We start from the raw sequence: 26,409 nt of genomic DNA on the forward strand, positions 1-26,409 counted from the left end.
CTTCAATACATTCGGTTGCGTTCCTCCGTTACCGTTAAATGTTAAAGAATAAATGTAGTTTATGTAGTTTTATTAGTAGTAAATGCAGACGCAACAACTGCTCTCTTTTTTTAGGGGAGTGGGAAGAAGAGGAAGGTCACCCACTCACCCACACACCCACACCCACACACACACACACGCACACCTACTGTCTCTGTACACACACTTTCTCTTCTGTTCTGTTCCATAGTCTGTTCTTTTGTTCTCTGCTGTCTTGTTTAAATGCAGTGAAAATAAAGTAAGTCAACTCTTGGGGAAATATTTATTTTTTGGTGTGTGTGTGTGTGTGTGTGGGTGAGAGAGAGTGAGAGAGAGCTAGAGAGAGAGAGAGATTTTGTGTTGAAAATGACAGGTTCTGTGTTCACAGGACTGGGATACACTGCTCCAACTTGAACCCAGGTTTTATATCATATAAACATATAAACAGAACAGACTTTTAAGGAGAGGTGTGACTTACCATGTAGTCTGAGCTTTATGATTTTTCCTGCATTTTCTTCAGAGACAAAGTAACTAGTAAACTTGCTACTTGAATAGTCTTCTCATTGGATACTTTATTACTCTTACTTAAGTAATTATTAACATTTTTTACTTTTAATCTTATTTGAGTAATTATTTTTAGAAGTAGTTTTTCTTGTACTTGAGTACAAAATTTTGGCTACTCTACCCACCTCTGAATATATCTGTCATGTTACCGCAAACTAGACTCCCAGAAAGCACCGCAAACTACAAACATGGCCGATGACTACAACTCCCAATGGAACACACAGACACATTACCTTCTCCTGAGAACTAATCACATACCTGTTCCCAATTACACCACAATATATAAGAGACTGCTCATTCACAATGTCTTTGTAAAGTATACGCTTAGGTGACTTGGCTCTGTTGGTCACCAAGCGTTGACCTTGTGTTTTTTTTTTTTTTTTTTTTAAACTTTGTTATTCCCTCGACTTTGATTCTCTGCCTTGCCTAGTTTGGATTGTTTGCATGATTGTTTGACCCTTGCCTGTCTATGGTTATTGATTTCTGCTAAACACTGTGGATTTCTCTTCTCATTAAACTGCCTTACCTGCACTTGCTTCTGTCTCAGCCTCCAATATGTGATTATCTATGTGACTATCATGCATTTATAATGTTAATTAATACTTAAGCTAAGAAACAAGCTATATATATAGTGCAGGGGCATTACTGTGGAATATTGGAAATGATCATGCAGGGCCCGTAGACAGAGGCGGATCTTAGAAGGTCCTGGGTATATTTTTAGAAATTATAATTGGGCCCACGGAGACTGTATTTACACAGAGCCTAGACATTTGTCAGAGAGCCCTGGACCTGAGCAGCTGAATTAAAGTGCAAAATGTCTAAATAATCTGAAAGATCTAGTTTTACTGAGTAAGAAGTATTTGAGTTTATAATATTTATGTAAGGAATAAAACATGACGGAAAATACTCCATGGTGGAACCATGACATGGTCTGACACAAAGCAGGCTGACTTGGAGTAAGTGTCTAATTCCAGTAACTGTCCATATGGTGTGTTGGTTTAGTTGCCCAAACTTCCATTTCTGTCCAAGAAAACAAATCATTACAGTCAGGAGTAGCAGTACACTGGGCCCCAGCTCTGAACAATGTTTGTTTCCTGGAGTCCCCTTAGGCCCCCATCCTCTTTTATAGTACCCCTGTCTGCTCCAACTTTATTACTTCTTTGTTTTCACCATGTTTCCATTTCCTGGTTGTTTAAATGTGTGTTATGAATGCTGTTTTGCTCATCGTAAAACATCTCTGTTTAGGCATCACGCAACAAGAAAGCCGAAAACACAACAGGAAATTCGGAAAACACGGCAAAACGAAAAACACAACAGAATTAAGTGAAAACAGAAAGGGTAGGACCTTATTGATCATCACATGCTGTTCACTGATTGAATACAGCATGTGTCAGTCTGAGAGACTGCAGAGAGTTAGATGTTTACAGTGAAAGGAAATATGACCCTAAAGTAGTCTACAGATGCGTTTATTTTTGGTATTTTTAACAAGGGAGTATGATGTTTTTTTAGATACGCTGTCAACTTTGTACTTGTTTTACTCATTAATGTGTGTATGTGAATTCTATAAACCCATGTAAATGAAGCTGGGTTATATAGAATAAAGAATTACTCTGCACTATAAAAACATGATGTAATTTCGTATTTGGGTCATTTTCACTATGTTAAGTTGATAATGCAATTCAGACCAAAAGATCCAGCTCTTTTTCTTTGAAAGCAACAAACATGCTGACATTTTGGTTTGGTTTTTCTGATTTGCTGCAGCGTTTTATTTTATTTATTTTGGTGTTTCACACTTACAGGCCAGACTAGACCCCATACCATGTTACAACTCTTATAAGACACACTTGGGTCCTTTAGTTTAAGCTTATACATGTACATCACGTGCTATGGGGAGCACAGTGGCTTAGTGGTTAGCATGTTTGGCTCACACCTGCAGGGTTGGGGGTTCGAAACTTGCATCTGCCCTGTGTGCGCGGAGCTTGCATGTTCTCCCTGTGCTTCGGGAGTTTCATCCGGGTACTCCAGTTTTCTCCCCCAGTCCAAAGACTTGCATTGTAGGCTGATTGGCATCTCTAAATTGTCTGTAGTGTGTGAATGGGTGTTTGCGATTGTGCCCTGCATTGGGTTGGGAACTCGTCCTTGTTCCCTGAGTTTCTTGGGATAGGTTTCAGGCTCCCCGCGACCCTGTGTAGGATAAGGCTCACACTACACAACTTTCAACATCGGCAGATCGCTGTGCTGTTCGCACTACACAACATGCTCTCTTGTAATCCTCATGGTGACCTCACCCCATTCCTTGCTTTCTCATTGGCTGTAGCTCGTCGCTGCTATCACTGCCAGTAATGACACTTTTCACACCACAGAATGTGGAGTCGTCTGACACCTCCGGATATTTAGCATGTCAAATATCTGTGAGGCGTCGCCGATGCTTCGGTGCAGTTTCGTTGAGTAGTTCACAAGTAATGATTGGCTGCCAGGTGGCGCTCGCCGAGTTGCCTCCGTTCAAAGGGTTTTTGTCGGTGAGCTCAGCGACTTGCAAATCGGGCTTAAAATCGTGTAGTGTGAACTAGGCTTAAGCGGTACAGAAAATGGATGGATGGATGGATGGATGTGATATTAACACAAAAAGAGTATTCGTTTATTATGAATAGTTAACCAGACAAATATTTGTTGTCATTTGTCCAAAGAGTGGAGCTTTAGAATACTTTACTCGTAAGATTTACCAAAACAAACAAACAAACAAACAAAAACCCAACAAACAAACAAACAAAAACAGTGTTACAACTGACCCCACTCTCCCCTACTAATTATACTGTAGGTCCATACCCTGGCCTGTATATTTGAAACTATACCGTTTGTTTCCATTTCCCTCCATTGTAAAGTGTACTTGCCCATTGAAACCACAAGACAACACTGTACAAACGTGTTCTTTCCATGATTGCGCAAAAAACAAGTGAAGGCCGCGCGCTCGGCCGGGCCAGGTGCAGGCGCTCGCGCTTTACGCCAAACCGCATGACGCAGGCGCGCGATCGCGGAAGTTGCCTCTTTCTGGTCTTCGGAAACGGTGGCGAGTTTAGGAGGGAGGCGAAAAAAAGAAAAGAAACAAGAGTGGTTCAAAAACTGTCTTCATGTACTTTTGTCACTGTTTTACATGCGAACAAAGCCGGCAAAGTGGCGGCGGTCTTTATTCGCCACCGGACTGCAGCTAATGTTTCAATGTAACACAGCAGGAAGTTGAGGTTAAAAAAAAAAAACAGAACAGAAAAAGTGTTCGGGAAAGCAGGAGAAGCGAGGACGGCAGAGAGGAAGAGAGCGGGTGAGTTTGTGGAGAATAACGAGTTAAGATAACGAGTTTAAAACCCGTGTTATCCCAGCAGAGTGTTTACTCACACCGACCTGTAGCTTCATGCTGCAGAAACCTTCAATAACTTTCTCTCTCTTTCCACTTTATTCCGTTTGTCTGACTTTTGACTCGGGCGAATCCCAAATGGCTCCCTATTCCCTATACATGTGTCCTACATGAGTTCAGAATGACTCTCAGCCCCTATACGTCCTGCACTATTGTGTTCAATAAGTAGCCATTTGGGATTTGAGTCCAGACAAGATGTATGTTTTTAGTTATCATACTGACTCATGTGAACACAGCACTATCTATGTTAAGTGCAGCATCTTGTATAGTACTTTGGGACTTAATAGTTTTGCTTAGGAATTGGAGAAGCACTTTGGTCTGGTCCTTCAAGTGAACATGGCTGGACATTTCAGAAAAAACAAACAAACAAAAAAAGACAGAGTTCATCTTTGCAGTGGAAGTAAAGTAGACCACTAAATGGATGTGTGTAAGTTTTCAGTGTATTAACGTGTCTGATTAGTTTTACAACTTTCTTTTGTTTTATTTAAAAAGAGGATGTCAAAAAACACAACAGTGCGTCTCAGTGTTTGTTTAAGAAACTTCTAGAGAATTTTTTATACAATAGAATTGTTTTGCTGAAAAGTGTGTCCAAACAAATATATATATATATATATATATATATATATATATATATATCTTTTATTACACTATTATTTTTCATAATATTTATGTATTCCAAGAACACAATGTTCACATTGAAGTGTTTACATAGCCGACAATAATCCATCAGACATGATCAGATACGCACTTACTCTACAGCTCAATCAGAAATCTTATACTGCAGGGTACTGTATGTCGTGCATTACTTTCGACCCTTACATCATACCGAGCGTATAAAGACAACAGACATTCAGGAAACAGCATAGGATTCGGCCTGTCTTAAAGGGTGCAAAACAACAACAAAACGTTATATATTCCTGCCAAAGAAATTTTTTTCAGATTTAACTACATATTCGTGACAAAAACATTATTGTGGGTGAATTCATAAAAAAACAAAAAAAAAAACAGCAACTTGCAGGTTTATTGCGATATTCATGATTGTTAATTAATTAGGAACTGAAAATCTTTGATTTATAGAGTCCCCTATATATTTATATATGTAATATAAAACGGATGTGTAAATGTCATCTCCTCAGATACTTTGCATGTAAGAGCAGCGCACCATCAGCTGCAGGAGAATGAGGAAATAAACATGAATGTTTAATTGTGTGTGTGTGTGCGCGTGCGCGTTTGTGTATGGTGCAGCCAACGTTAGGAAATTAGACACGGAATCTATTTGTCTGGGTTTTTCAATATATTATCAGGCGGTTGTTATTAAGCCAGCAGCTTTAATGCCGGTTCCTGTAGTGTTTTGTAGTGTTTAAATATCAAAAAGTAAGCTTTACTAGGCTTATTACAATGTTTACCCTGTTTGAGCTATGAAACTTGGACTCTACTAGTTTACAAGTCTAACTGTTTACGAGTTCCTTATGATCACGTACCACCGGTACCAGTATGTTATATGTAATACATATTAGAAACTCAAATACTTCTTACTCAGTAAAACTAGATCTTTCGGGTTATTTAGACATTTTGCACTTTAATTCAGCTGCTCAGGTCCAGGGCTGTCTGACAAATGTCTAGGCTCTGTGTAAATGCAGTTTCCACACACTCCCAACACGAAGCTAAACTTGGTTTTGGTTGTTCAGTTTCAGCAGTAAAGTACACGGACTCTCCTAAAACATTCCAGTAATATTGTCCTGACTTGCTTTATGTATATCTCATGACGTGATTGACATTGATGGAAGGAAAGGAGACGATTCTATGAACAGTCGTTTGCTTGTTATGTTGTATGAGAAGTCGTGCTTTCTGGTCTGTACGCACTTTTATTTTGGTGCTGGAGATTGTTTCCTTCAGGTCCAGGCATGACTAGAGTTACGGCACTGTTGCGAAGCCCTTCCTCTTCTCTGTAAGTGCAGTACAGGTACAGTAGCTTAGATGCCATAAAAGTGACTGACTAAGATGGGCTGATCTTTCTCACACACCGATTCATAAACACTCCCAATGACCGTGCAGGCGTTCGAGTTTATAAAGTTTTTAGAAGAGGTGCCTGTTGAACCGAAGTGAAGGGCAATTATTTTCCTCACATTGCTGTCACTTATCTGGATGTTCCATCTCTCTGTTCTTGTGAAATCCGAGCTTGAGTTTTCAGGAAGTTTCAAGTCACCATGCTACAAACAAACCTAAAAGTTCCGAACAGAAAGTTGGTTAAATTTAACGAAATATTTTAATGATGAAAGTGTGATGAAATTGTGGAATAGTGCAGGCCACTGATTGGTCAGATGCCATTGTCTTTGGATAGGTTGTAGTTCTGTCAACATAAACATCTACAAAAAAAAGCTAAACATCTAAGTCTTCCCCTGAGCATAAAACTCTTTAGGAGAACCCTGTACGTACAGTCTTACATTTAACCTTAGTGTAATGGTGTGATGTATCACACATTTACAATGCGATAAAACGTAACGCATTTCAGATTTACACCACAGCCGTGTTAAATTTTCTAATCAGAAAGTGTGGATCAATGTAATCTGTGATCTAAATGTAATATTACTGCACTTGTTGTAATGTGTTATTGTTTCTATAGTAGCAGCTCATTCATAGGAACCCCTTGTTTTGGTTTGGTAACGTGACAAGCTGTGTGTGGTGGGTTTTTTTTTTTTTTTTTGAAGGGAGAGAAACAAAGAGACTCGTAAGGGAGTAACTGTTTATAGCCGCTATAATTTAAGTGACAACATGAACTAATTTGTCTCATGGATGCTCCCTTAAAATTAAATGAGACTTAACAGGTAAAAAAAAGCAAACAAAACTTGACCTGTGGTTTGTTAGTAAGTTTAAAAATTCCAACTCTTGGTAAAGCACTGTTGTGTTAGAGGAATTGTGGGTTATTTTCCTATAACAGCACACATTAACATGCACATGTATTCTTTCCTTGTTTGATTCCTTATCTGCCCACACTACTTTCCTTTCCTTTACTGTCTTCAGCATTCATTCAGTTTCGACTTCCAAAGAAATAAAGGTTCTGACTCACTGTGTGTACTACATGCAGTCAGCTTCAGAATAATTGGCAATGAGTGTAAAAAAAAAAAAAAAAAAAAAAGGAATGTTTTCTAACGAAGAACAAAACACTTTATTAGGAAATAGAAAATAAACTTTGAAACCATGTGTCACCATTATTGGCATCCCATGAGTCTGCCGATCACTCACAATCATTACTTTTCTTAGGCTTAGAGTTAGTGTTATGTGATGGGAAATGGACTAATCCTGCATTTGAGTTAGTAACTAACTGGAATGCTGACCCTTTTTAGCTTTTTTATTTTGTAGGTTTTTTTTTTTTTTTTTTACTTGTCACTTAACAAGTGTCTTGGTCATTCTAAATCCCAAGTGCATTTATCTGCGCAGGCAGGATCACCAAATCTGCTTTTCATGGGTGTCAGTTGAAACTCGAGCATGACTAAAGCTGTATTCACTCCCCACGCCACCCTGCCAGCATTCCAGCTCCATCCCCCTGCCATATTGGATCAGTCATCCTTCGGTTCACTTCCTCACTTTGTTCCATGTCACGTCTTACCCGAACAACAGCCATTTCAATAAACGTCCTAGATGCTCGAATGCTGTAAGTAAGAAATAACACTTGATGGTCCGTGCTGTTATAATGAAATAATCCACGCCAGAGTGGTGCGATACATCCCGATGCGAAACACGTGATATCGTTTTTATTTGTTAACGAATGTCCGCGAGATATGTTGGGACCTGTTATAGCAGCTCAATAGCCTCTCTTGAAGTTAATAAGGGGAGAGAGAAAAAACGCAGCATGTCGTGTGACTCAGAAACCGGAACGCACGAACTCCTCTCTGTCCTGAAGACTCTTCAGTGTCTGGAAACTTACAGGCTGTTACAAAGCGCTGACACCCAGGACTACTTCCGTAAATGTTACATAAACGGCTCCTAACAGAACGCTTCAAGATATCAACGATGATTAATTTTTCTTTATTAAACAATGCATTTAAAATTTTTAAAAATGTTTTCACCCCTACTGTTCAAAGTCCCTGTGAATGCGCTGTTACTATTGAAACTATAATCTATTAGAACGAGCAAATTAATATAAACCTACGATTTATTTTTTACAGATGAAGCCGAGCTGTTCTGTAACAGTTAATGCCCACTTTCTGATTCGAGAAATCAGCTGCTTTGTGTGTGTGTGTATGTGTATAAGACTTCTTAATAATTGATGCTTTTGAGTGTTTGTAGAGGTTTGGTGGCCAGGGGATCAGGTGCATTCCCATAATCCAAAGTAGTAAATTGGGCCTACATACAGTACATTACAATTTGTATTCTACTAATAAAACTTTTAAACCATAGTGTGTCTGTCAGGTCAGGACCTAAAACCCATATATATACTTTAGCACTTGACAAACTTTAGCCAGTGAGTTTGTTCTGTTTCAGCATATTAACTTGGATTTATTATTATTATTATTATTATTATTATTAGCCTTATGTTACACCGTAATCTCAAATGATCATTGTTTAGTACATGAGAGAAATATTTTGCTCCTGTATTACGCTTGTAGAAGTGCCAAAACGACAAAATCGCTCACTATATGATTAGCTTGGCGTGTTTTTTTTTTTTTTTTTTTTTTTTAAAATCATGATGGGTTTTCGTGTAAATGCACCACACGTGTAAACCTAGATCGATGACACAGATCTTACAGTGTTCATCACTAATCGTTACAGGCACACAGACCATAGAGCTGGTGTACGTGAAGATTTTTATTTATTTATGTATTTATTTATTTTTGACTCAAGATCAAGCAGCATGGGAAACCAAACGATTTCACATTACAGATTAATCGTCCTTGTCATGGCAATGAGCACATCGGCATTGTTACCCTTAAAGCTCTAACGCGCTACACAGCCATTAGTGTGTCTCAGAAATCACAGGTTGTCGCAGCACACACAGTCTTAAGTAACAGCTGGTGACACACACCACAGCAGGTGACCCATATAAACATAGCCTGCGTTTTGTTTCACAAGCAGTAGCTGTTGAGGTTACAGATTTAAAAAATAAAATTAAACTGTTCACAGACAGTTTTCATGGAGTTGCACAAAATAAAAAGATACGCTGAGGCCATGGCTGAGAATTAAGCCTTAAGTTTAGCCTAAAGCTTAGCGTTAGACCTTCGCTTTAACCTATAAGCTTAAAATTGCAAGCTTCCGAGATCTTGAAAGAAACACTGTTCACCCAGTACTTTCTACTGTGCTGAACGTTTCAGAGACTCTTAAGTTTACATGTAATGAAATTTGCGCCATGATTATTGACCGAAGCTTTTCAAGAAACGAACAAAAATATACAACGAGAGAAGAAAAACACTCTGAAACTGAAAACAGTGAACTCGGTGGCAAAAAATTTACATGGACTTCAAATAAACAGCATTTTTTGTTAACAGTTTTCTAAGCTTCGTATTTGTTAATCACGGTTTATGAATGCGCTTCTAGAGATTTTGTTTACGCTCAGCAAGTTTACGTTCGCTATTTTGGCACAAACCCCTTGTGTGGGCGGGGCTTAACATAGATTTACTCTCATTGGCTAGTGAGATTTGGATCGACAGCTCAAGTGTACAGCCTAGGAAGAGGATGATAATAATGGCGGCGACGACGACGCTGCTTCTGAGAGCTTATCTCAAAAAAATATTCATATGAGACTACCCTAATCTCAAATATTAATTATGAACTAATATACTAAGTAAGTAAGGAAGTAATTTGACTACAAAGTACACACACTGTAACTATGCAGAGAACTGCATTCAGAATGCTCTCCAAAATTCACACCACTGAAGTCTTTACTTCCAGGTCAGGGAGCTGTCGATCCAAATCTCAATAGCCAGTGAGAGCAAATCGCTGTTAAGCCACGCCCACACATGACATTTGTGCCAGAATGGCGAATGTAAACTTGCACAGCATATGAACGAAAAGTTGAAAGCATAAACGAAAACTCAGGCAGCACATTCATAAACCATGATTAGCGAAAACGAAGCTTAGTTCGACGCTGTTAACAAAGCAAAGCTGTTTATTTGATTGCTTTTCTTCGTTTACATTGTATATTTTTGTTCGTTTATTGAAAAGTTATGTTCATATACTTTTGGCACAAATTTACTTCCATACTTAGCCAGTGGAATTTTATTTTCCAGCTTCTTAATTACTTATACTTAGTATATTGATCAATAAAAGTTTGAGTTTCTAATTGCTGTACCGTTGTGCTGTCTTCAATAATTATTTTACCTATGATGAAGCATTAATAGCGGTCATTCACAAGCTGTTTCCTTTTTATCAGCAATTACCAGCTAGCAAAGATGTTCTGGATCAGCTTGGCCTGAACAAGCTGGATTTCTTTCAGTAGAGATGGCTTAAATTATTCTGAATGCAATTTAATATAGCATGGATGGCTGTTGCTCAGTAATCGCACATAATGGTGCATTTTTCAGCATTGGTATAATAGTCATGTTCTGCCAGAGCAACTGCAAAGTGATCTAGATGTAATTTGAACATTTTTGCCTTACATTAGCTAGTCATATTGTTAAGTATTTTTACATGGCTTTATTTGTGTGTGTACCAGTCTCAGTCAGAGTAGCAGCAGACAAGCTAATCACAAAAAAATATCACAGCAACTATTTTATTTTTGGAGAAGAGATATAGTGAGAGCCCTTGTGAAATAGTTGTAAATCATGGACGGGTATTTAAGTGAGAGAAATCCCTTGTTTTTAGCCTAAATGAATTTCTACCTATATATAGATGGGTTAAGTCTGTCACATGAGGAAAAATCACCAGTAATAGCTTCAGAAACAGCAATATACACCGATAAGCTACAACATTAAACCCACCTGCCTAATATTGTGTAGGTCCCACTTGTGTCACAAAACAGCTCTGATCTGTTGAGACATGGTCTCCAGCAGACCTCTGAATGCTGATATGCTGTGGTATCTGGCACTTGGACGTTAGCAGCAAGTCCTGTACGTTGCGAGGCCTCCGTGGATTGGACTCGTTTGTCCGGCACATCCCACAGATGCTCGATCGGATTGAGATCCGGGGAATTTGTCAACACCTTGAACTCTTTGTCATGTTTCTCAGATCATTCCTGAACAATTTTTGCAGTGTGGCACGGTGCATTATCCTACTGAAAAATGGTCAGTGCCTTTAGGGAATACCGTTGCTATGAATGTGTGTACTTGGCCTGCAACAATATTTAGGTGGTACGTGTAACATCCACATGAATGCCAGGACCCAAGGTTTCCCAGCACAACATTTCCCAGAGCATCACACTTCCTCTTCTGGCTTGTCTTCTTTCCATAGTGCATCCTGGTGTCATCTCTTCCTCAGTAAGCAATGCACATGTTCCCCATGTGCATCAGTGAGAGTTGGGTGCCCATGACCCTGTCGCCAGTTCACCGGTTGTCCTTCCTTGGAAAACTTTTGATAGGTACTAAGCACTGTATACCAGGAACACCCCACAAGACCTGCTGTTTTGGAGATGCTCTGACCATTACAATTTGGCCCTTCTCAAAGTCGCCTAAATCCTTATGCTTGCCCTTTTTTCCTGATTCGTGACACATCCCCTTCGAGAACTGACTGTTTACTTGCTGCCTGATATGTCCCACCCCTTGACAGGTGCCACTGTAACAAGATAAGCTGTCAGTGGTTTTTAAACCTGTCTTGTCACCTGTCAGTGGTTTTAATGTTATGGCTGATCGGTTTATGTGTCTTACGTCGTCTTGCTCTACTCAACAACACCTGACCAATATAGGTTACTTATAGACGTGTACAGCAGTGCCAGCTGGTGGTTTTTAAAGTAGGGGAAGCACACCTGTCTCACAGCACTACAAGCCAGCCAGTCAACATCATTGGACCAAGAGAGTTGAAAGGATCTGTTTTTGCTCCCTGACTTTTGAAGTAAATCTTTGTCTTGGGCATTGATCTGCAATCCTGTTTCATTCTCAGTCAAGTAAGAGCATCAAAGGACAAAATTAAGTCGACAACATTAGCACTGAAATGCTAAATTTCACTGAAGGTCGTGACAACCAGCTAGCTAGACCTATAAATAATAATAAACAACAAATCTCCTAAACAAATACAAATAATCAAACAGAACTTACAATTAATTTACAGTAATTTTAAATAATGAAAATAAAACAAGTTATATTAGTTGTGTTAAACCGTTTTGAATTACGTTAATTGACTAATTACTACCCACTGTGCGTGTTTTGTGGTTGACTGACTGACGCCGATACGTTGACTGACAACATTCAAAACGTTATGTTGCTTACCATTTCAGTGATTGAGAGTTGCTTGCAAGGTTCAGCCCCTTTAAGAGGTCTCCAAATCATCATATGGGGAAGTTGTCCGTCTGGGTAAAACAAAAAGGCATTTACAAAGACTAACACTCAATAAAGATTGAGATTTTTTATCCTATCTCCCATAATAAACTCATTGACTCCCATTGAAGCCGTATCCAATAAGCGTATCCAAAAATGTACTTTAATCTGTCATAACAGCCCCTTGAAGCTATTCATTTTGCACCGGGCTGCGCTGTCCACCGAAAACAATTTGTCTTAAATGAGCAAACTGTGAGATTCTGCAGATATTTTGATTTGCTAAAATATTGAATTTCAATATTGAAGCTTGGTGAATCATCTAGACACACCGGTACACGTTTCATTGCCACATTTTAATGAATTTCTACAGGAGGCCATGATTCCCAAAGAGTCATATATGTGGCCTACAGAGCGAATATACACATGGTCCTTTCGAAATGTCATTTTATTAGTAGTTTAATCGGTCAGCTCACGCTGTGTTTGAGTGCAGTGTGCTGAGGCAATTTACAGCCCATATGTATGGAAGCCCTAAGTGGCCATGCATTATTAAATTTTTTTTTCTTTTGTTGTTTTTTTCGCGATCTCAACTTAATTTTCTCGTGATTGAGACATAACCAAAAGCGGTTTTCTCATGATGTAATTTTATCCTGAGAAAATCTCATGCTTTGTGAATGGGAGTTGTGTTTACATGCACGTTGGCATCTTTGACATCATAAACTTAATAAGTTCCCGCTGTAGAGATGGACTTTGTCTCCGCATTAAGAGAAAGAGGTGTCCCCTTCTCAAGTTTCGGACACTAATGTGGAAGTCGTCAATCCTGCAGGGATGACGTATTCGTGTAGGCCAACCTGGAAGTTAGCATCACCTTGGTTCCCTTGACAAAAAGCCAATAGGATTTTTCCATTAGCTTTTTGATTACTGCAGAAAATAAACTCTTTGACCAATAAAAGTTTATGCTTCTTATGTTTATGTTTTGTTCTTCAAGATAATCTTCACAAATGAGCACAACATTTATGAATTTTGAAGCCTAAATACAATCTCCAGAAGCAAAAAGATAACATTAGGCTATAAACGAACTACACGATGGTCGCATGACTTCATCGTCACCACTAATCTTCCGACAACTCTTTCAATCTTTATTGAAAAAAACACTACAGTTGGAAAATACTGTAAATTTATAAATATATGAGTTGGAATAGTTTGCAAGAGCACGGTTATAAGCACAATGAGGCTGAAGTAGACGAGTTTAGCTGCTCCGCGTGATGACGTTTAACGTCCCCGACAACCACTGTAGTACCATTTAAACACGAGAAAACAACTTTTGTTATGTCGAGAAAACAAGAAAGGAAAAAAATTAATAATGCATGGCCGTTTAGGACTTCCGTACATATGTGCACATGTTGTATGATTTTTATATTAAACTTCATCAACATACATGCATTGCAACAGTGCTGTAAATGCTGCTGTTTATTGCATGGGTCCACACACTTGGGACTATGGACTCTGTCACACAAACAATCTCAAAGTTTGTTATTTTTCTTTTTCTTTCTCATCCCTTCATTGGTCTATTTACTAAAATGGTGGTCGTTGTCTGTTGAACTGTTTTCAACACACACGGCGGTCCAGAAACACATTCTCAACCAGTAAGTGGGTCACCTGGGGCCTGAACTGCATGTTATGCAGTATAAGACTCATTGTGGCTTTATGTCTTGCGCAAGACTTCAGTAGAACGGGTGCCTCTGACATTTGACAAGTCTTATCATCACCGTAAAGAGAGGCTTGTTTAGACGTGGTTGAATTTGAATTGTGCTTTAGCCAAATGGTAGACTTTGGTACTGAAATCAGGATGAGTGACTCTCTCAACTTCAGTTTGGTTAAAAAGAAAATTATGCCATTACTTTTTACTGTGGCTTAAGATGTGGTGTTAAAAAATAGTCTGTATGTAATGATTAACATATTTAATATCTATCTTTTTAAAAAAATAACACTAAATAAAATCAATAAGAAACCCACATTTGATATCTATGCTCTAAAAATCACAGATTTTAAATCACAGGTTTAAGGATGAATGCACAGATCCAACTATGAATACAAGACTAAAATCGAATATCAAACTCAAAAATCACACACAGCACCCATTGACCATGCTAATATTGTACATTTTTAATGATCATGATATATCGCACAAATGATTATCGACTCGTGCCTAGTTCTGGATGATCCATGTCGATGTGGTGGCCATGAAAATGTGCTCTCCTAAAGTTCTCTCTATATCCAAATAGTTAAAAGTGTGAAGTGACCTCCTTTCCTCTCTGTGGACGTGTGGGATCATTTTAAGAACACAACATCCTCTCGGTTATTTTCCATCCCACTGCCTGTATATTTTGTGTGTGTGTGTGTGGTTTTTTTGCCTACTCATGGCAGCCTTAGTGAGGCAGTAGCAGTCTCACTCCCACTAACACTGTGTAAAGTATAGCTGTAATAACATATATTCAGATTACAGTATATCAAGATCATGATGTCACGTGGGAATTTAGAGAATTTATTTCCAAATTGTTTTGAGAAGTTGTTTTCTGTGAGACTTTGATGTGAGGAAGTGTTTGTTTGTATTTTTGCTTTTTGAAAACATCTCGATTTAGTTAACCTCCATCAAAATTGTCGACTAGACTTTTAACAAGTCTGTTTTTCAGTAAACTAAAGAAAACCTTAGCAGTTTTCCCATCTAAATAATTTAATGCTTGCAATTAGGGTTGCATCCATACCATTACCGCCCCCCCTCCACCCCCAACCAACTACGAGTACATTGTTTTCATATGGCTTGTATTTCCCCATTTGTACGTCGCTTTGGATAAAAGTTTCCGCTAAATTTAAATGGTGAAATTAGTGTCATGCTTGGTATTAATCAGCTAGGGATGTCATGGAGCATTTTATTTAGCTGTGTTTGTTTTCCCGGTTTACATACCAGCCATGAAATGTGCATAAATGTGTGTTCATGCATTTAGGCTACTATGCGATTTGTTTATAAGTTTAGCAAGCAGATTTTAAATGAACTGCATGAACTTCTAGGCATACGGTGGGTTAGTGGTTAGCACTTTCGCCTCATACCTCCAGGGTTGGGGGTTTCATTGGGGGTTCGATTCACACGGCCCTGTGTATGCAGAGATTTCATGTCCTCCCCATGCTGCGGTTTCCTCCTTCAGTCCAAAGACGTGCATGGTAGGCTGATTGGCATGTCCAAAGTGTCCATAATGTATGAACGGGTGTGTGAATGTGTATGATTGTGCCCTGCGACGGATTGTCCAGGGTGTACCCCGCCTTGTGCCCCATGCCTCCTGGGATAGGCTCCAGGTTCCCCTGTAGGATAAGCGGTATAGGAAATGCATGGATGCATTAACTTCCACACACGCTCAAGCACACACAAACCATATACTTGATTTGAGAAACACAAAGAGTGTGAACCGAGAAAACTTTACCAAAACACATGATCTTTCAAAACATTTCATAATATGTTTGTGAAACCTTGAAAACAACCAATCCATAACACTCAAAATACAATCAGTTCTGCACAAAAGTTCTGCAAACGCATACATAAATCGAGTTCAATATCCACATGCCCACATTACAATGCAATCAGTTCAGGTAAACATTACTTCTTTTCTAGCTTTGTAAGCACTTGCGAAATAATAGTCAATTTAACCCAGTAAAGTAAGTAAAATATAGCCTACACTTTGGGTTTTAGATACATATTAACATGAATGAATTTAGTACAGAACGTGAAGTATTTAAATAATCCTTCTAATTGACTTTTTTTGTGTAAAAATCACAGCTTTATTTTTTGCGTTCACTGAGGTACTGAATCTTTTTTTTTTCTGCAGCATTGGTTGTTGCTGTTTGCTTAAACTCCTCACACTCATGAGAATATTTTTTGACTTGTATTATAGGAATACATTGTAGTTCATTCTCTTGTTATTGCTCACTTTGCAGTCTGCTTTGATTAATCACAGAATAAGTGTAGATCACTGCAATTTTAGTAGCACGACAACGTTCGTTAGACATATGTCACGCAGATCACCTGTTATCAGAGCATTTTTTGAGTAAACAAGGATGCTATCAGACTGATACCACTACCAGTATCGGCCTTGATGTATATCCCTATTTGCAGTGCCGCTGCAGTGTTTTATCATTAATTGGTTCTACTTTTTTCTTTTTTAAGTAGAGTTTTTTTTTCATGCTTGTTTCCGCTTTCACACTTTGTGCAGACCTTTTAAATGCTCTGATGCCCACACGATCATCAAGCGGCACATTTTGTGCGCTGCAGAAACCCCAAAGAAAACCACATAAGTAATAAGGCACAAGTGAACTTGAGAACTTTGCGAGGGCTGTGGGCGGTTTAACTACCAAGTGCTAAAACTGTTACACTGTTATCTAAACACTGACCCCTTATTCCGTCTGGAAAGATAAATATACACTAACTTAATGATCTTCTAAGCCTGTTTTCTGAAACTCTGACAGACACCGTGTTCCAGCTGCTTAAGAATGAACTTTGTGTCTTTGTGTCTTCCTCTCGCTCCGAGCTGGTTTTTACTCTATAATGATCTATTATTTTACTGATCGTTCTGTTGCAACATGTAAGGACAGGAAACTGTTACTAGGGTGTTTGGAACATGATTTTTTTTTTTTTTCTTCTTTTCTTCCTGTAGACAGTTTAGAAGAAGTAAGATTATCGTTAAAAAGGAAAATTCCACTATGAAACACATTTAAAAGTGTTCATCCGGAAATGTTTGTGATGTGTTTAGAGACTGTGGTGCTAATTTGTTGGTGGTGATCTTACAGAGGGACATCGTTGGCACAGTTACGATGGTGTCTAATAGGGGGGACAAAAAACATTTAAATGATCTCAAACCATCAGGTTTCGCTGTTCGTTACAAAATACAAAAGAGCGTCTTTTCTTACTCAGCATTTCCTAGCAGAGTGCTTGTGAAATCCATGGAAGAAGTAGTGGGGGCAGCAAACAATACCGTTATGGCGAGTTAGGGCAGAAATCTTTGAGACACGGCATTGGCGGTAGTCTGTGCTTCAGTTCCCAGACTGATTCAGATGACGCAAAGGCTAAATCCTGTAGGGACGCGCCGATCGATCGGCCGATAATCACATTCGATGACTCGATCGGTAGTCTCTAAATTTGGCCGGTCTCACGAACCGATCGCAATTTGATGAAACTTTAGCGCTGCAGTCACGCCCTTGCCATTGTGAAATTATTACGAGGTCTCATGAAACAATGGAAAAATTCACATTTGCCGTGAATTTTTAAAGGCCTTTTAAAATGTTCATTGTAAAAATGAATATTTGTTGAGCTTATTTGATTCTTAATTCAAACAACAGTCTACAGCATCACTGTAAATAATATAAACAAGGCAAAATGTGGGAGGGGGGGAAAGGTTAACGGTGACGGTCAACAGAAAGCTTATGCATCACTTATATAGTGAGTTTTTATTGATCACATTGCACAGTGAAATTCTTTTCTTCGCATACCCCAGCATGTTCGTAAGTTGGGGTCAGAGCGCAGGGTCAGCCGTGATACAGTGCCCCTGGAGCAGAGAGGGTTAAGGGCCTTGCTCAGCGGCCCAACAGTGGCAACTTGGCAGTGCTGGGGCTTGAACCCCCGACCTTCCGATCAGTAACCCAGAGCCTTAACCACCGATATAAAGCTTGAACGATCGTGATCGAGATCGGCCGATCAGGATGACAAGAAATCATTATCGGCTGCAAAAATCGTGATCGGAGCATCTCTAAAATCCTGCTTGCACCACTACATTGCATGTAGTCAGATGCCAGTGGCATTGTGGGTAATGTAGGAAACTGTTTGTGAAATTAGACAAACGTAGATGAAAGAAGCTGAAAGTAAAAAGTCAATAACAGCACTGACAATCGCATGTTAATTCTAAAGATTAGTGCACATGCAGGTCATTCAGGGTGGGTTTTTCCTTTAAGGTTTGAGCGGAGGTGCGTAATCATGGCATTCTTGAAGGAATTAGGAATTTCCGAGTTTTGTTTCACGGCAGATTTCAAAAATGCTTGCGCCATTTGCGATGTTCTAAATGTCCAGTTGGGCATGGGACACGGTAGAGATCACTCATCGTCTGACAAAATTGTCTTTTAATTGATTGCAAAGGCCTGACCGAGAACACTTTTGCAACTTGAGTTCCTTAATTCTAACCTTGTTCTCTGCTTGAAGAGAGGGCGTGAAGAGTGAGAGTTGAAGGCAAGGACTGTTTTAGCATGACATAATGTGTCTGTGCTTAGAGGGTGGAGCGGGCCGAAAATAGAACTTTTGTTTGTGCTCTGGGAGACTCTGAATTTTAATATCCCATCCATTTACAAAAGCAAGTTCTCCCAAAGCAGTTCTCGTGCTTCTTCAAGATCACGCTGCATAGCCAGGGTTTGCGCACAGCCATCACAAACCTCCGAATCAGTTCAAGTCTGTATGAGAGTGGTTACGGTATTGGAGAAGGTAGACATTTTTGTTGTGGTAGTGCAAGTGTTTGGAATGTGTGCTAGCTCACACAGCACCTTCTTCCTTATGCAAGCTTCTTTTTTTTTTTTTTTTTCTTTTCTGACAACGAGGGCACAAAGCAGCCCACATTTAAAAGCTTAACCTGTTTGAAGTCTGCACTACAGCATTTCCAGGCTCTCACCATCATCTCGTACAGCACGGGAAACTCCTGCACCTGGAGTTCACACAAAGTTCAGACTAACTTTGTTAATCATCGACAGGCATGAATGTGAGGTGAATCAGTGCTGAATCAGTTTAGTCCGAATTTCCACTGGAGTGGCAGGCAGTGTGTGATAACATTGCAGTGGCTGTCAGGTACATTAAGAACTATTGAGGAGAAATAAATCAACTCCACTTTTTCATTTACGTGCATTCACACTGTGACTTGAGTGACTTTGGTGGTTTTCACACTGGGCACGTTTGCTGAGGTCCGAATCCTAGTGCAATCGTTCACGGCGCCTTACATAATCACAAATACGAATGGAGAACACAGTGAAACTCGCCATATATGAATTATTTTGGTGTCTTTCACACTATGCGTTGTTACCCAGATGAGTACGGGTTCCCTTCTGAGTCGGGTTCCTCTCAAGGTTTCTTCCTCTTAAAACATCTTAGGGAGTTTATCCTTGCCACCGTCGCCACCGGCTCGCTCAATAGAGATAAATCCACTCACTTAAAATCTGTATACTGTGGTTTATATTTCTGTAAAGCGGCTTTGACAATGACCGTTGTAAAAAGCGCTATACATATAAAATTGAAATCGGTACTATGTGCAGCAGTGGACCTCTTCTGGGCCCCGCAGCATTCATGGTGCACGTGTGTTGCGGAAACGAATGATGTCGTCATCATCGACTAAAACACACGCGCAGGTTATTTTACTTCCTTTTACTTTACTTGCGTTCACATTCACAGGAATCGCGGCTCAGTTCCTGTGCAGCCGTACTCGCGCCACCTCTTACAGGTGGTCTCGGGTTCGGTACCGTGGTGAGCTAACCAGTCCGTGTGACTGCTTTCACATTACCAATTTTTCACACACATTTCTTTCAGACCAAAGTGCCAGTGTGAAAGCCAGCCTTAGATGAGCGTAGATGGGGTTTTGCTCATGGGCACAGCAGAGTCTTTGATTGAAACTCACCACCCTGTGGTCACTAGCACAGAACCACTTTGCTACCACAGTGATGGTTTCAAAAGCAGGGGCATGTAAAGAATTTCATTTTAACCATGTCTGGGTAATTCAGTCCATACAGGATTTTGCAGAGCTTGGATTGGAATGGCATGAAATTGTTTTGCACGGTCTTTCACAGTGATATTTGTTGGTAAATGAGACCTTTTAGCTGTACTCATGTTCGACGCACGTGAACCGAAGAGGGTTTCAACTGAATGCGCGTTGTGACGACGTCACGTGACGCTTCTTAGGCCAAATCTGCGGAAATTTTTACAAATTGCAAGCACGCCTGTATATTGTGGAATTAGCTTGATTTCACGTTAATTTCTGTGATCGCGAAATCCTGGAGTTACTGGTAATTTACAGAATACGCAGGTTTATTCAAAGAATGTAACGAAACAGGTTGAGTAATAATCTCAGGATTGTTTTGTTATAGAAATGTCTTGCAACTTCAGATTAAGCAACTTGACCTGCGTGGCATCCTACATCTATGTGTAAATATGTGTAAATATGTGTTTGCTTTGTTTTTGTCAGCCCCCTCTAATGAGGATATCATAACTTGGTAATATTCTCTACCCTTTTACATAGAATAAAAAAACCCGTAAAGTTAAAGCTTTATCATTTCCACGAAAAATATTCGAATCTTTCCAAAATGAAGCACGCTGTGGTCCGAGCAATGCTGTTCATTTAGAGGAGGTCTGACCCTCATGGTTTCTGAATTTTTCAATTCCGCCTCACACTAGATCCAGCCAGACGTCCTCCTCCTTTGAACCCTGTAATTATAGAGCGCATAAAAGAATGAAGGCCATGCTGAGGTTCTGCCCACTCTGCATGAAAGCACGTACAGCCAGTCCAGTGAGGCTTAATCCATACAAGGATATTTATTTTCTTTTCAGATGCAGTTTTTTTTCAAGCAATCTGTGCTTGAAGTCTGCGATGCAGCCTGTATTATAGAGTGCATTTATCTTGAAATATTAGTCAGTAGCTGATTCTTTCATCTCGTTCGTTCCATCCAACCTTTTTATTATTTTCAGACTTTTTAAATAAGCTGTTTCTTGCAGCTAGCAGGTTTATTAATGGGCATCTTTTAGATTTTGAATGTGAAAGTTTGCATGGTGTAATTCTTTTATTTTAACAGTTAATATCTTTTTGTTTGGATCGAAATTTCATTCAGAATGCCCTTAATCAGTTTCGTTAGTTATGATTGCGTAAGCTCCATTTACAGTAAGCATTTAATTTTGGTGTTTTTTGCACCATTCTGTGTAAACTCTAAAGACACAGAATGGTTGTGTGTGAAAATCCCAGGAAATGAGCAGTTTATGAAATACTCAAACCAGCCCATCTGGTGCCCACAACCATGCCACGATTAAAGTCGCAGTGATCACACTTTCATTCTTATGTTTGATATGAGCATTACCCGAAGCTCTTGACCTGTACCTGCATGATTTTTTTTTTTTTTTTGCATCACTCTGATGCCACATGATTAGAATGCACTGGTGTTCCTAATAAAGTGAATGGAGACTGTCTTTCTCTCTCTGTGTGTGTGTGTGTGTGTGTGTGTGTGTGTGTGTGTGTGTATTAGAGATGCTCCGATGTATCGGCCGATAAAGGCAATTTTTCACGCCATAGGCCGGTATTTTAGAAACATCCGATGATCAGGGCCAATATATTATATCCTGATATGTTGTATCCTGTCAATCAAAAGAGTGTGTGTATGTATGCGGTCTTTGAAATAAGTTTAGACGTCTGGGGCTAATAGCATCATTAAGATGAGAGGGATTGCAACTGTACTCTTTCAGTGATGCTGTGGGAGGACCGAAGGAGTCAACTGCACGTTTCCTGTGCTCAACCTCAGAGCAAGCGTTTTGCACCGAACACTAGATGTTATAAAAGTAATGCATTTTTTTCCCCCTCCTTTTTACACGATGTAAGTTGAATATAACAAAGGACTTTATTGGCTTGCCTGATTATTACTCCACTATGCGGTCGTGTACCTTGCAGTCTCCTCCCGTTGTCACGATTTGATCTCGTCTGTGGCAGTTTGGTGTCTATTAGAAATCCAAAAATGTACATACAGAGCAGGGACAGGAATTTTGTGGGTCAACTAGTTTCAGAAGCTGAAACCACGAGCCCCTTGCTTTTTTAAGCATCTTGTTCTCTCCCGTCACTTTAGCTTATTTTTAAAACGTGATGACACAATCAGGCGTTGTCGCGCTTGAGCATATGAGACTGATGATGCAAATACACTACGATTACCAGTTGATCATTATGAAAATGAGCCGACTATATTTTTTGGAAGGGAGGTGACACATGAATGATCATTCATTAAAATTATTATTATTATTATTATTATTATTTTAATGGATCCAGCACAACACCTGCTAACACCTGATTAGCTGAGTGCTGTTCTCTATGCATTATTGTTGTAAGTGTTTATATGAGGTATTTTGAGCCGACTGATCACGTTCTGTTATCCCAATTCTCAATCGTGACTGGTTTTAGTATTCTCATTGATTGAAAGACGTGATGGTCAGTGCTGGCTTATTTATTTATTTATTTTAATGATTGCTTGTGTCTCTCATACTCAGCCTTGTAAAACACACTCATCTGGACAAGTGAAAAGAAATGCACTCTTTCCTAAGGGGCACAGAATGTTCCGGAACTGTTGCTGTTGGTAACTGTCTTTAGAGACGGTGTACTGAGTGGACTCGGATTGAGTTCACAGGCTGGAGCGTGAGTTTCTTGTTATTCTTTGTGTCTGAGACAGAAAGGCAAGCAAGCGGGGGCAAGTACACACCTCCCCCTCATTTCTGATCATTCTTCTCATACCATGGTGTGTCTGAGCACGACCACGTCTGTGTCCATATATTTTATACACTCACATGTTAGACACTCATCGATCTCTCACTTTCTCTCTCTCTCTCATACACACACACACACGCGCACACACAGCATATCGGCGTGCAACGCTGCGCTCAGGTGTGGCAGTTATTGCTGATAGCTGAAGCTTTGTGTGTATGAATGCGTATTTGCTTGCAAGTATTGTCAAGTGAACCTGTTTTTCACATGCAGGTACGATAATGACCAGTGAAATTCCTTTCTTTGCCTCAGGCCCTCACGAATCAGAACCACTCAGTTTGTAAACAGTAAACACTTTGCTTCTTCTGGAACTCAATTATAAATCTTGTATGGTAGCACTACTTGTATTGTTCTCTGCTTGATATATCGCTTTGCTTGTATTTTCTCATTTGTAAGTCGCTTTGGATAAAAGCGTCCGCTAAATGAATAAATGTAAATGTAAATAAGAGACTACAGTGGAGCGAATATCCAGTAAATCAGTATTTATTTTATTCTTTGAGGATTTATAAAAAAATAAAAAATAAAAAAAGAACTAACAAACTACATTAATCATTACACTCCGTAAGCTAAAATGTTTTGTGTACTGTATAGCATCAATGTATATACAGTCAGTTCAGTAGGAACACTTGTTATCTGAATGGCCTGTCATGTTGCAGCAGGTGGAGCGGGGAGAAGACTGGAGGGGTTTGGGGCTGTGGGTGAGGGTTTGAGCTGGCCATATGTCTACTGTAACTTAAATAACCGCTCTTTACATCCATGATGAGCAGAAAAGCATCTCCGAATGCACAAGCCAGTCCAGTTACAGTGAGCCTGATCCTGTTCTTGGCTGAGACTACTGGAACCTGATGTGGTCTTCTGCTGTTGTAGCGTATCCACCTCAAGGTTCGACATGTTACGCATTCTGCGATGCTTTTCTCATTGTAATGGCGACATAGCAAGTTTTGACTGTCCTCTTGCTTTAAGAACGTCACGTTATAGCATGGTGAGTATTATGTGATTCACTATAGTATCACATTACACACACAGTCATTCACACTGAATGCAGAAGGGGGGACTCTTGGATTTGCGAAACATTTGGCTGGAGCTTGAAGGAAACAGGGTTTGGGTGTGAAACGGCAAGTGTGTGAATATAGTCCAGTAGAGAGTTTTTGTAGGCCATTTCTAATGCATTGTGATAAAGTTGTGTGTCAGAGATGATAAAAAAAAAATGTGTGCCTGGGTAGTGGATTATATGTGTGTTTGTGTATATGTATGTTAATGAGTTTGTGTGCGCTTTGTGGTGTTTCTAGGGAAACAGATACACAAAAGCAGAGAGTTGTCCAATGGACTATGTGGTAAGCTTTTGAAACACACACACACACACACACACACCCCCACACGGGTCTCCTGCGGCATAGAGGCTGATAATGTCTTCGCACACTCCCAGACCTCATTGGTTTACTGTTCATTATTGACTTTAGGGCTAATTTGCTCTTAAGCAGAATGAACTCGTTTGATTTTGCATGTGCCGCGCTGACCTTTTCTTCTCGGATAGTCTCTTTCATTTATCAAGAGCTAATAGACACATTTAAAGTACACTGGAAACAATGGGCCTCATTTAACTGGATCGGAATGAATTTATTTGTAAATCATCCGCAAGTGCATTTAGACGAGGGACATGGTATTCATGACAATCTAGTTAGTTCAGAAAAATGTTTTTATCCTACGAGAGTTGTAGATTTACATATAAGGAGACTCAGTAACGTGACTCTCCATTGATGAGCTTTGAACTGTAGCATTATTATTGTTACTGCAAGTTGATGTACAGATTATACGCCACCGTTTCGTATAATAAGACTAGCAAATGCACTGAAGTGGCTGAGCTGCGTTGCTGGAAGATTTCGAGCACGCTCCGTTTGGATCGTGTTGTTGAGTTGTCATTTTGTCGTTTTTAGCTTTGTGAGTACTGCCTTTTGAGTTTTGTGAGCACCACTGAATGAGATTCAGCTGCACCGTGAACGTGCTTGGTAATATGCGTGCGAATACAAAGAAAATCAGCCTTACGAAAACGTTTGAAAAGCTGGCGGGAATTTTTAGTTTGGTTTGTCCGACGAAAAATTTACACAATTTTTTTTACTAAACGAGCAGACTAATATCAACTGAAATATACCTCTTCAAATGATAATAGAAATGAAATGACATGCAAAACGCAAGACGCTTCAGCCCCTTCTTCAGCTTCACAGCAAATCAGTTTGATCCGCAACAGCAGAATGTACTTTATGTTCAGTTTTCATAATTCACACGAAGGAATTTTTGCTGTGTGAAGGAAAGTAAGCCAGTCTCGTACACTTTGTCAAAGTAGGCTATCAGACAAAAGCTGGCTGGAGAGTCTAGAGAGTTGCTAGCAAATGCCTTTTTTATGCATAGTAGTACAGCACACTCCTCTCTGAAACATAAGCACTCTTTGCGAGTGTTGTGGGGAGCTAAAAATATAGGTCATTGCAGACCATGATTTATCATAAGGCACGATGCATTGCTTTTGTGAACTACTTCCTGTTAGAGCGGCCCCTCGTAAAACAGCACAGACACAACATAATCTATACATTAGAGTAAGAATCAGCCTCGATGCCCAGAGTCACACTCTTGCATGCACCCGGTGGAGGGAAACAGTCTGAAAGCGGCCCGCATGTCCATACACCTGTGTGTATCCTCATTCCTGGCACACTTGTTCTTCTCATTTCCCCAGTTTTATACCCAGAACCTTGTCTTGGGCTGGTTTACTGGTGTCTTGTTCTGATCTGGTGCTGGTCCCTTCGGGTTTGTTCTGATTCTGGACAGAATCCTTTCTCCAGTTCTTCTTTTGTCTTTTTTTTTTCTTTTTCTTTTTGGGATATCCAGCTCTTGTCAAGCAGGAACACCCAAGGCTGCATATGCCTCTTTTTAAGAAGCATGAAATCTATAAAGGTTTATCTGGTGTGTCATTGTTGGTGCCATTGTTGGTGCCATTTTCAACAATGTTTCCACACGGGACTGCCTCTCTTTGAAACGGAACGTAGGCAGCAGAACTTATTCACCGCATGATGCCCTGTGGGTTGTGGTTTCTCATCACTATTCTCCTGAGAAGTGTTCCTACAATGAATGCCTTGTGTTTTGTTTTTTTCCATAGGTGAAATCTGAATGACATTTTGTATTTGTTAACAGTGTTCCTCCTGCCTTTTCTTCTCGTTTGCACTATTTTTCTGTGATTCAGTTTCATGTATGTTTGTATTAATGTTGTAGGTTCTAAATGATGATCTTTATGAACTGTTGCTGTTGTGGAACGGGTCAAAGATTTTGTCAAACCAGATCCTGGATTCATTCCGTCTCTCTCTCTGTGTCTCTTTCTCTGCATCTATTTCTCTGTCTGTCTCTCTGATTGTATCTACCTACCTACCTATCAGGTCCATAAATATTTGTACAT

The 26,409-nt window shown here is 39.7% G+C and overlaps 1 protein-coding gene across 3 annotated transcripts in view; it reads left to right on the plus strand.

The window, feature by feature from the left end:
* Window positions 1–3,594: 3,594 nt before the first annotated feature.
* The window catches only part of shc1 (SHC (Src homology 2 domain containing) transforming protein 1), a 42,684-nt gene continuing 19,869 nt past the window's right edge, over window positions 3,595–26,409 (plus strand). The window contains exons 1-2 of one of the 3 annotated variants that reach the window (XM_053623867.1): window positions 3,595–3,898; window positions 24,260–24,304. In XM_053623867.1, the coding sequence (XP_053479842.1) occupies window positions 24,293–24,304 (12 nt within the window). In that variant the 5' untranslated portion in view covers window positions 3,595–3,898; window positions 24,260–24,292. The remainder of the gene's footprint in view (window positions 3,899–24,259; window positions 24,305–26,409) is intronic. The other 2 variants (XM_053623875.1, XM_053623887.1) reach the window with 2 other exon arrangements.

The sequence above is a fragment of the Ictalurus furcatus genome, chromosome 1 (assembly GCF_023375685.1).
Source record: "Ictalurus furcatus strain D&B chromosome 1, Billie_1.0, whole genome shotgun sequence".
NCBI lineage: Eukaryota > Metazoa > Chordata > Actinopteri > Siluriformes > Ictaluridae > Ictalurus > Ictalurus furcatus.